This window comes from Scyliorhinus torazame, chromosome 1 (genome assembly GCF_047496885.1).
Source record: "Scyliorhinus torazame isolate Kashiwa2021f chromosome 1, sScyTor2.1, whole genome shotgun sequence".
NCBI lineage: Eukaryota > Metazoa > Chordata > Chondrichthyes > Carcharhiniformes > Scyliorhinidae > Scyliorhinus > Scyliorhinus torazame.
Window position 1 is genome coordinate 301770637 of NC_092707.1, and position 12291 is coordinate 301782927.

The 12291-nt window shown below is 51.4% G+C and overlaps 1 protein-coding gene across 2 annotated transcripts in view; it reads left to right on the forward strand.

The window, feature by feature from the left end:
* pde10a (phosphodiesterase 10A) overlaps positions 1-12291 on the forward strand; it is a 1307205-nt gene that overhangs the window by 597038 nt on the left and 697876 nt on the right. For both annotated transcript variants that reach the window (XM_072507750.1, XM_072507751.1), the window contains 2 exons: positions 106-134; positions 10618-10738. In XM_072507750.1, the coding sequence (XP_072363851.1) occupies positions 106-134; positions 10618-10738 (150 nt within the window). The remainder of the gene's footprint in view (positions 1-105; positions 135-10617; positions 10739-12291) is intronic.

The following is a 12291-nucleotide window of genomic DNA, read 5'->3' on the forward strand; positions in this document are numbered from 1 at the left end:
TCTAGGAGACGGCAACAAATTTCCTCAGAAACAGCTAACATTTTTTTCCTGCTTTTTTAACTAAATTTCCTTTCATATCTAATTATTTGTTTTGTCTCTTCATAGATAAAGCCAATTTTAAGAACATTAATAGGGTAAGTACAACAACAATGTTACAATGCTTTTGGGATAAGTTGTAATTTCTTGAATATGTGACAATATGTCTGAGAAAATTCAAAACAGCAACGCCACAGAAAGAACATTTTGTGTGAGGCTTTGCAGTTACCACACCTGGGAACACTGCAGAGTCCCAAGTGGAAACAATACAAGCTATCTCAGTGGAATACTGAAGGCATTTTACGTCAAGCTCATGGCCTTGAAATATGTATTAAAAGAACAGATGTAACATGTTTATATCATTCATCAACCCCAAGTGATAACTCTTGAAATTCCTAATTATCCAAATTAATTGCAAGACTCCAGTGGCGTTTCCATTCCTGTGTAATGTTAACTAAAAGGGATCTACTAGTTGCAATATTTATTTTCAAACTGTCTGTGCATTTTTCCTCAATCCAAATTTGAAAATTGATTACAAATGTATGACACATTCTTATTCAATGTTATGTTAAACTGCATGATCTACAACCTCCCAAGAGTTGGCCCAAAAACATCAAAAACACACTAAGTGCTGAAGTATTCTCGTGCGCAGAAATCAGCATTTACCACATAAGAAATACTGAAAATCAGGCCTGGATTTTTGCCATGATGGAGAGGCTCCCTGTTGTGGCAAAAGTCTCAGACGTGGCCAAAATTTGTAAAGCCCTGCCCCCGAACCCGGCATTTCCCATCTTAGCTGGGGTAGGACTGGAGTCAGACTGGTATTTGCCATTTGCACATGCGTTGTTTATGGAGGCAGTCGGCCATTTATGTCACCAGCTGCGTCCACTGAAGTGGGATTTTGGAAGAAAAGGAGTGTGGAATCAAGAATGTGAAAAATAGAACAGGTAAGAGGAGGCCTGACCTTGGTGGCTGCGTTTAGATTGCCAGGGTACCCCTTTGAAACGGTAAAGAATACACCTTTGAATAGGGTCCCGGGACAGCTTTGGGATTGTCAAAAGTGAACATGATTATACTGATTTTATGCACAAAATCTTGGAAATGCCAAGCTGACAACCAACTTTCTGGCTGTAAAGGAACTATCAAGGAACTTTCCAGCTTTCAAGGAACTGTCCAGCTGTCAAGGAACTGTTAAGGAGCTGTCCAGCTATCATGGACCTGTCCAGTTGTCAAGGAATTGTTAAGGAGCTGGTAAAGCTATCCAGGAAGCAACAAATCTGTCAAAACTGTTCAAGCTATTTGATGTAGTGAGGAACTGTCAATCATATCAAGAGTATTTATAAGCACTGTAGTTATCATCAAGTAGGGACCTTAAGATGTATTCAAGTTTGAAGGGAAAGTTAGATCGCCTTGGCTTTTGAGGAAGCCTCTAACACTTGTAACAGCTGCTGCTTGAAACACTTTGGACTGAGGCAGCAGATGTGAGAAAAGGGTAGGTAAAAGTTCAGTGATTTGAAGAGCCTGGACTGCTCTTCAGCTTTCAAGCAGAGGTGACTGATGGGGTCACTGTTGGGGGGTCTCTGATGGTGGTCACTGAAGGGATCTCTGTAGGAAGTCTCTGATGGGGGCCTGGGTAGATTGGTGGGAGGGTGGTGAGGCGGGGGATGGCAGGATCCTCGTTGTGGGGCGGGGGGGGGGGGCTTTCTGATGGACTTTGGGGGCACTGACCCAGTTTGACCCACTGTGGGGTCTACCGCATCAAGGTTATGCTTGGGAAAACTTTCACCAAATCCCACCAGGAGGAGTTCCCACTGCGGGAGTCAGTGCATACCGTGGGGGTGGAGACTTGGGCTTCCAGCCCATAAATCAGATGGAAATCTGTGATTTGCATCCTCCCGACCATGTGGGGCTTGTAGCTCACCGCTGGTGGGGGACCAGAGCATTGAAACAGATTTGGCGTCCGGAGCCGATCACTTTTACCGGCTGACGCTCCATTCTCCGCCCAATCAGGAAACTCGATAATGGTGTAGAGGAATGGAGAATGCACCCCTATTTCAGTAGACAATTTATACTATGGAAAGAATCTCCTATTTAACTTGTACAATGACTGACCCCCCCACCCCCACCCCAAAACCCGTCCTTACCTGAGGTCTACTTGTGACCCACAACAATGTGGTTGACTTTTAAATACCCTCTGAAAAGGCCGAGCATGTCACTCAGTTGTACTAAACCGCTAGGAAACCGATAAAGATTGAGACCAGATGGACCACTGCCGTTGGCCAAGCCACTGCAAACGACAATGGCAAACTCAGCCTTGTCGACCCTCCTCACTAACATCTGTTGTCTTGTGCCAAAAGTGGGAGAGCTGCCACACATACTAGCCAAGCAACAGCCTGACATACCAATACTCACAAAATCATACCTTACAGACAATGTGTCAGACATCACCATCAACATCCCTGGGTATATCCTCTCCCATCGGATGGACCCAGCAGAAGTGGCAGCATAGTGGTATATAGTCGGGAGGGATTTGCCCTGGAATCCTCAACATCAACTCCGGAACCCATAAAGTCTCACGGAATAAGCCAAACATTGGCAAAGAAATCTCCTGATGGTTACCATGCAGCGTCCCCAGTCCTCCTCTATGTTGAACATCACTTGGAGGAAGTACTAAGAATGACAAGGGTGCAGAATGTACTCTGGGCGGGGGGACATCAATGTCCATCACCAATAGTGGCTCAGTCGTCCCACCACAGACTGAGCTGGCCAAATCCTAAAAATAAGGACATAGGGAGTCCATACTGAGTAAAGTAAAGAAGCAAAGTGTTATTTACACATAATATATACACAGCCTGCTAAATACCTACTGGGTTATTCACTGGCCGGTGCCTTACTGGCCAATCTTTCATACAAATGTTAATAGACATCCTCCGACCCTAGCGGGAGAGCTCGTACTCCACAAAGACGAGGTGGAAGACAACCATTCGCACCCAGTAGGCCCTGTGTGGGCTATCACAGTCATAGCTGCTAGACTGGGCCTGCAGGAACCAACACTGGGGAAACACATAGTTGACCTCGTCCTCACCAACCTGCCCGTCACCGATGCATCTGCCCATGTCTGTATTGGTAACAGCGACCAACGCACAGTCCTTGTGGGAAACTATGAGGTGCTGTGCGCCATCAGCATTAACAGCATTGTACAAAACCACAATCTAAGCTCATGACCCAGCATACCCCTCACATCTACCATTGTCACCAAGCCAGGGGATCAACTCATATTCATGAAAGAATGCAGGAGGGCATGCCAAGAGCAGCACCGGGCATACCCAAAAATGAGGTGCCAACCCGGTGAAGCTACAACACAGGACTACTTGCGTGCCAAATAGCACAAGTAGCAAGACGTTGACAGAGCAATTCCACAACCAACAAATCAGATCTAAGCACTGTCATTCTGCCACATACAGCTGTGAATGGTGGTGGATAATTAAACAACCCATTGGGGGAGAAGGTTCCACAAATATCCCCAACCTCAATGAACGAGGAGCCCAGCACATAAGTGCAAAAAATAAGGCTGAAAAATTTGCAACAATTTTCAGCCCCAAATGCCGAGTGGCTGATCCACCTCAGCCTCCTCCAGAGCTCCCCAGCATCACAGAAGCCAGTTTTCAGCCAATTCGATTCACTCCACGTGATATCATGAAATGGTGAAGGCACTGGATACAGCAAAGGCTATGGGCCCTGACGGTATTCCAGCAATAATACTGAAGACTTGTTCTTCAGAATTTGCTGTGCCCCTAGCCAAGCTATTCCAGTACAGCTACAACACTGGCATCTATTCGGCAATTGGAAATTGTTCCAGTATGTCATGTCTACAAAAAGCAGGACAATTCCAACCTGGCCAATTACCGTTCAGTTTACTCTCAATCATTAAAACGTAATGGAAGGAGTCTTCAACAGTGCGATCAAGTGGCAATTACTTAGCAATAACCTGCTCACTGACACTCAGCTTGGGTTCCGACAGGCTCACTCAACTGCAGACCTCATTATAGCCTTAGTTCAAACATGGACAAAGGGCTGAACTCCAGAGGTGAGGTGCAAGTGACTGCCCTTGATATCAAAGCAATATTTGATGGCATCAAGGAGTCCTAGCAAAACTGGAGTGATAGGGTATCGGGGAAATCCTCCACTGTTGGAGTCATACCTGGCACAAAGGAAGATGGTTCCGGTGGTTGGAGGTTAATCATCTCAGCTCCAGGACATCACTGCAGGGGTTCCTCAGGGTAGTGTCCAGGCAAAAACACTTTCAGCTGCTTTATCAATGACCTTCCTTCCATCAAAAGGTCAGAAGTGAGGATGTGCGCTGATGATTACACATGTGCGACTCCGCGGATACTGAAGCAGTCCGTGTTCAAATTCAGCAAGACCAAGACAGTATCAAGGCTTGAACTGACAAATGTCAAGTTACATTCACGCCACAAGTACCATGCAATGACCATCTCCTACAAGAGAGAGTCTCACCAGCGTTCCTTGATATTCAATGGCATTACCATTGTTGAATCCACCACAATCAACATCATGGGGGTTAACCTAGACCAGAAACTGAACAGGACGAGCTATATAAATACGGTGGCTACCAATATCTGAATGCTACAGCAAGTAGGACCTTGTGACTCCCCAAAACTTGTCCACAATCTGCAAGGCACAAGTCAGGAGAATGATGGAATATTCCCCATTGCATGGATGAATGCAGCTTCATAAATACTCAAGAAAAGAAGCTTGACACCATCCGGGACAAAGCAGCTTGCTTGATTGACTCCCCATCTGCAAACATTCACTCCCTGCACCACCGATACACAGGGGCAGCCGTGTGTACCATCTACAAGATGCACTGCAGGAACTCATCAAGGCTCCTTAGACAGCACCATTGAAACCCATGGCCATGAACATCTAGAAGAACAAGGGCATGCTTGGTCCTCAGCACCCCCGGCACCCACCAGCACAACCCCTCCATGTCCAGTTGCAGTACCCACACATTCCACCTGCCATAGACACCCCTGATCCATCAAGCGTGCAGCTCACAGTGCCCTCTCTTTGTCCTCACATGAGAAAGTAGCCCCTGATACACAGAAAAGGGTCACTGGGTGGAGGATCAGAGACCCGAGTCCTCACCTCCTGTGAGGAACAGGCCCTGGAGATTGCGGGGTTGACCAAAGAGAGAACAGTCACCGACAGCGAGGTTCGCCTGCACCACAGAGGTAAGGATGCACTGCCCCTTCACTCAGTTGATCTGTCTCAAGCGAGTTGTTCACACCAGACAAAATGATCCTTCCCTCTCACTGACCACATGTCCATTATCTCACAGGACCTCCACCTGATGGGGCTGGGCCATCCGGAGTCGTTCCCCATCTCGCCATCCAAGAGCACACCTCGGAGGAGAGTTCTGAGGAGACCATTATTGAGGCATCATGACCATCACCCCCACCTTCCACCAGCGCAGAGACACACACCTCGGCAGGCGACATTACTGGCAGGCTTCTGGAGCACAATCTGGTGCAGTTGCTAGTGAACATAAGGTGGAGTCAGGAACATCGAAGTTAGTCAGTAGCCGGAGGTCTGCTGGATCCTAGGACTCAGTTAAGTCCCAGTCAGATGCTGGGCCTCTGGACCAGGTTATCCCAGAGTTGATACAGATGCAAGGGCACATCTGTGAGATTCAGGAGGGGATGCCAGTTACATCCCAGTGACTGCTTAGCCGATTGGAAGAGTCCCAAAGGCTATGGGCACAGGAGATGATGCCGGCAATGCATGGCACCCAAGCCAACACTGCTGGGGTCACGACCACAGTGGAAAGCCTGCAGCACGAGGTCAGCATCTTGAGTGGTGGTGTCCAAGGCATGGCTCAGTCTGTGATGACCAGGGATGAGAGCCCCTACATCAAGTCCCACATGCCCCAGATGCAGGTGAACATTGCTGAGGCACTGCATAGCATCCATCGCTGAGGGTGTCAACACCATGGTGCAGACAATGGGGAGCCGCCGAGGCTGGCAGAGCCAGATGACTCTGAGGGCCCTGGAGCTCATTCCAGCTGTCCCTCCGTCCAATGGAGATCCCCAGAGCCCTACGGGCACCGCCAGGGAGGAGGAAGCACTGGAGGCCAACCCGGTGCTAGAAGCCGCCAAGGAGATGATGGTCTCCAGTACTTCCGAATCCCCCTCCTGACAACAGTGCCTCTCAAGGGCAGCGGGCAGAATATAGTGGCATGGCAATGCCAGTGACAATGGGAGTCGGCTGGGCCCTCTGGCTCCTAGCGCTCCAGAGGATGCCCGCCAATGGCATCAAAGGCCACAGGGTGTGAAAAGCAGCAGGCTCCATCCCTGATGTGCATCCTGGGGACACACCGAGACGTAGCAATAGACTACAGCAGATCACGAAGATTGAAGACCACTGAGTGGGCACTGAGGGGGGGTGGTCACAATCTGTAGCTAGGGAGAATGGAAATGTCCAGTGTTTACACCAGTAAAACATGTTACACCTGATACATGTGAAACCTCTGTCACATTAATCTTCAGAGCAGGCCTCCCTGCACCCCACCCTCTGTTCCGTCTTGCTTTCCCCAACCCCCCCTGCCCCCCGGGCACAGGGGTCCAAGATGAAATGCCCCCGATGCAGACCCCGTTCTGTGTATTGGTGTGACCTCGCTGTCAGCAGATGGACAAGAGTCAGACTCTGGCATAAATTGAAGAGCCCCAGAACGTGCCTCACAGCGAGTAGTCCTCACTCTCCTGCCTTGTATATTGATCCGCTAACAGTGCCGACACAGCCCATCACCCTGGCCTACCCTGGGAGGGTGGAACAGGGTAGTTGGTGGGGTGGGTGGGTGGGTCAGGGAATGGGAGGGTGGAGGAAAGAGGAGAGTGGGGGGATGCTGGGAATAGGGGAGAATTGGGGGAAGGAGGGGAATGGGAGAAGGAGGGGAATGGTGGGGAGAGGGGGTGAGCTGACGGACAACGCCTCATCCTGGAGAAGTGGGTGAGGATGAGGGCCTCCGGCCATACCGGAACCTTGCCGCTCCCTGTCCTCCACCCTCCGGCTCCTCCCTGTCCTCCACCCTCCGGCAACCAACCCTTCCTGGTCCGGCTCATCCTCCTCCTCAGATAAGGCCACATGTCCCTCCTCCTCCAGTTTGTCACCCTGCTGCTGATCCAGGTTGTGAAGCGGATGACCCTCTGTGTCTGCAGGGCACCAGCAGAGTGGTTCAGGCATCGGAACTGCATTTTTAGCAGTCCGATGCACCACTCAATGACAGCATGCGTGGCACATGGGCCTCGTTAAATTGGGTCTCTGCCTCGGTCTCCGGCCTCCGCACTGGCGCATCGGCCAGGATCTCAAAGGTACCCATTATCCCCCAAGAGCCAATTCGCCATGCTGGAAGACGCTGGGGATCTCCCACTCAGTGATCTTCAATGTTTGTGATCTGCCGTAGTCTACTGCTATGTCTAGGTGTGTTCCCAGGATGCACATCAGAGATGGAGCCTGCTGCTTTTCGCACCCTGTGGCCTTTGACGCCCTTGGCGGGTGTCCTCTGGAGCGCCAGGAGCCAGAGGGTCCAGCCGACTCCCATTGTCAGTGGCATTGCCATGCCGCTATATTCGCCCGCTGCCCTTGAGAGGCACTGGTGTCGGGAGGGGGATTCGGAAGTACCGGAGACCACCATCATCACCTTGGTGGCTGGCACCGGGTTGACACCGAGAGTCTCGGGATGTAGCTGTCATGCGTACCCCCTGCAAAGCGTGCACCAATATACATGATGCGGAGGTGGTGATCGCACACGATTTGAACATTTAGAGAGTAGAACCCCTTCCTGTTAAGAAGGGCACTCCCAGATTCCCCAGTGTGTGCATGACGACATGCATGTCATTAATGACACCCTGGACCTGGGGAATCCCAGCAATGGCAGAGAATCCTGCTGCCCGGGCACCATGGTGGGTTTGGTCCAGCTCAAAGTTAATATAGTCGGCTTCCCGGGCATACAGGGCATCTGTGACCTCATGTATGCACTTATGCGCTGTAGCTTGTGAAATGCCGCACAAATCCCCGCTCGAGTCCTGGAATGAATCTGCTGTATGAAAGTTAATGGCTGCGGTGACCTTCGCGGCCACTCGGAGTGCCACACTTTCTCTTTGTTGAGACGGATTCAACTGCGTTACATGCTGTCCATCATCTCTCCGAAAGACCAACAACGCCTATACATCTTGGGCTGTCGCTGGCGTCCCCCTCTGGGTTCCTCCTCGGCCTAATGGGCAGTCAGGTCTTCGATGGGGCCAACCTGCATCGACGCCGCTGCTGCCTTCTCCAAGTGCCTGGCCGCCTGGGCTGCCACCAGCACCGCGAGGGCCTCCTTTGCGGGACCGACACCACGATCCATTTTGGTATCTGTAAGGAATTGGAAAAGGAGAGAGACCTACAATCAGTCAGGGTTTCCACCCCGGGACCTTCAGATCCCCCATGCATTGCCCACCCTACGTGACCCGCCTTCTCTCAGAGTGCCGTCCACCGAGTTAGTTGAACTGCACACTCCCCCGGCCACAGCAGGAGCTCCTGGACCCCAGATCCCTGCCAGGAACATTAGGGAGACCGTACTCAGGTGCCCACCCCTGATCTATATACTCCCCCTTTGGCCACAAGGATCTCCTCAGTGCTGAAGCCCAGCTCTTGAGTGTTTGATTGGCTGCTGCCTCTATGGTGCTGGCGCTTCGAGAGTTCAGGCAAAGTGTTCAGACTTCAAAGTTTGAATGAAATGCAATGTGATGCAATAATCATCATCTGAGACATTGCACATGTAACCACGAGAAGTGACTTTCAGTTGTGAAGTGCTTGCACATCGTACAACACCAATTACTTACTAGCAATAACCTTCAGCTGTGAAGGTAGAGGCTGCTCATAGTCAAAGGGAGTTAAAACGACCGTCAGCATATAGCAATAACAGGGCTCTGTGCTGGAAGTTTTTGTTAGGGCGACAGGCAGCAGCTATAATTGCCCCTGTGATGGGTATCCATAATATTTAAAGATAGCTTGAGGCCCTATAGGCTGAGGCGGCACAATACATCCATTTCAATATGGACCAAGCCCACCAGGACGCCTGGGCAGCGGGGATTCGCTGCCATCGATGGGATGCATGTCCCCCTACGAGCAGATGACAGGCCGTTCTACACAAACTGAAAGGGGTCCCACTCAATTAACGTGCAGCTGATATGTGACCATGAGCTGTGCATCATGCACGTCTGTGCCCAATGCCCAGGCAGTGTGCACGACTCCTTCATCCTAACATACTCGAAGATTCCTGACATGTTTTAGACCCCCCCCCCCGGGCTGAGGGATTGGCTCCTGGGTGACAGGGGTTATCCACTGCAGTCGTGGCTGATGACGCCTATCCGGAGGTCACAGACCGATGGCGAAACCCGTTAAAGCAACGCTAATGCAGCGACCAGGGGCGTGATCGAGCGGTGCTTTGGCCTCTTGATGCGGTTCAGGCGCCTGGGCTGCTCTGCAGGGGCACTCCAGTATGACGCTGAGAGGATCGCCCGCTTCGTGGCGGCATTCTGTGTCCTCCACAAACATCGCACAGCAGAGGGACGACATACTAGAGGAAGAGGATGAAGGCCAGGCCTCGTCTGATGAGGAAGATGCGGGGGAAGGCGAGGATGGACAGGATATGGGGCACGGTGGACCGCACGACGTGTGCGCGAGGGCCAACGCACACGGGACACTCTGATCACCTCTAGGTTCACAGACGAGGGGAGGACTGGCCAGGGGCATGGACACATCCTACCCCCACACCACCAGCCCCTCCCCTCCCAGCCACCCCTCACAACAGGCAACCCCCTCCAAGATACATACCTGCCAACTACAGGGTGCGGGCACCGGGTTGGCAGTAATTCCGGGTCTGGCCCATGGGATGGACGATGAAACCAACCCGCTCTGCGATGAGCGCTGGTGCTCCGCATTGTACAGCAACACCTGACTCCTGCCCGAAGTTGCACTTTCCACCGTCCACCTGGGTGATCCCTGCATGCGAGCTGCCCATTGCATCACACCATCGGGACCAGCCCACCTCTCACATCCATCTGACAGAGCACCGAGGCAGGTTGTAACAGTGTTAAAACAGGTGTTTAAGTACACAAATGTTTACAGATATGTGTCCTTGCCCCTATCACTTAATCACCTGCATCCGATTCAGGGGTCGCTGGATGGAGAATCCCGCCCTTGTACCTGCAACAAATTTATAACATTTCCCATAAAATTGCTATAAGTGGCTGAGTCCAAAGGAAGCCCATGCCATTTGGTGACTGAATGATATACATAATTATGCTCTTTTTAGCCATAACAGTGATTGGTACTCTACAGGGCTTAATTGTTTGTTCAAGTCTCAATACAAGTTGATTATCAAATAAAAGATTTCTTAATTGGTATTAGTTTGGTTCATTTTTAAAGTTACAAATGAGTTTGGTTCATTTTTAAAGTTACAAATGCTGAAAAGTTATTAATTTTAAAGATAATATGCTATTTCTCTAATTTACTTAGTACCTGGACTCTGACATGCAAGCAGTGGTCTATGAATTAAACTCCAATGTAGAACAGCGGCTGGATCGTGTCAGTGACAACAAACTACTTCTGTTTGAATTGTGTAACATCATAAAAACAGGTAGGGTGTTACATTTGTGAAATCCTGCAGATAGAAAATATCTAATCATTTGATTAGTCTTTTTTTAAATTCAAGTTTGTATCCATTAGAATTTTGTTTTAATTTTCCCATCCTGTCCACTATTTGTCATGCACTTTCTCCAACCAAGATGATGAGCGAGATTCTCCGTTTGGGAGGTTGTTCTCCCGCCGGAGGAGAATTGCTACTGATTTACGTTCTTCCTGGGAGCGCGAATCGGGAAGCAATTCAGTATTCCTTGCCTTGTAAATAATGCATGGCGAGGAGTAGGAGGGATTCCGAAGTATCCCAGTGTTGGGCCGACATTTTGGGCAGGCAGCTCGATAGCGAAGTCCACAGGCAACCACGGGGGCACCGAAACAGCGGGTGGCGCGCTGCACATTTACAGGACACAGAGGGCAGTCGGCGAGTGTGCAGCTAGATGGCTGCCATACAGGCCGCGGCAATGGCGGTCTGTGCCCACACTCTTTGATCCCGGGAGAACACCCCGACCCCTTGGCCCATCTCCTGTTTACCCCCTGATACTCCCCTCGGCCCTAAAGGACACCTCCCAGCCAGCAGCACAACTGTCAGATCCATGTAGGTGGTCTCTGTGGGGGGTTCCATTGGTTAGTTGGTCCCTATGGGGCAGGGGGGGTCGAGGGGTCCTTTTGTTAGGGGTTTCTGTGGGGGGCCCCTCTAGTTAGGGGGTCTTTGGGGGGTTCCTTCAGTTAGGGAGTCCCGGGGGGGGGTCTCTATTAAAGAGGTCCCTGGTGGGGGTCCTCCCTATTAAGGGGATTCCTGGGGCGAGATCCTCTTCTTATTAATTGGGTCTCTTGGGGGGGTTCTCCTGTTTTTGGGGTCTCTGCAGGGTTTGTGGGGGGAATTTATTAGAGGAGGTGTGGGCAGGCAGTTCATATTGAGGGGGGTTGGTGCCTTCTGATAGACTTTGAGGGCAACTCCTTTGGCCCACCGTGAGGTCCACCATGCCAGGCTCAAGTTTGATGAGACCTGTTGTAATTCCCAGCTCAGAGGACCGGAGAATTTCGGAGGGCCGGAGAGTAGAGTGCTGTGCCCGCGAAATTGATTAAAATGGGCCATTAATACCCATTTACATTGATTTAGACCCTTGCGCGCAGGTGGGAAACCCGATCCCGCCGCCAGCAGGGGAGGTTGGAGCATCGCGTTCGAATTGGTGTCCGCCGACGCCCGGCACCCAGGGGCGACATTCTCCGACCCCCCGCCGGGTCGGAGAATCGCCGGGGCTGGCGTGAATCCCGCCCCCACCGGTTGCCGAAGTCTCCGGCACCGGATATTCGGCAGGGGCGGGAATTGCGCCGCGCCAGTTGGCGGGCCCCCCCGCTCGATTCTCCGGCCCAGATGGGCCGAAGTCCCGCCGATAAATTGCCTGTCCCGCCGGCGTAAATTAAATCACCTACCTTACCGGCGGGACAAGGCGGCGTGGGCGGGCTCCGGGGTCCTGGAGGGGGCGCGGGGCGATCTGACCCCGGGGGTTGCCCCCACGGTGGCCTGGCCCGCGATCGGGGCCCACTGAT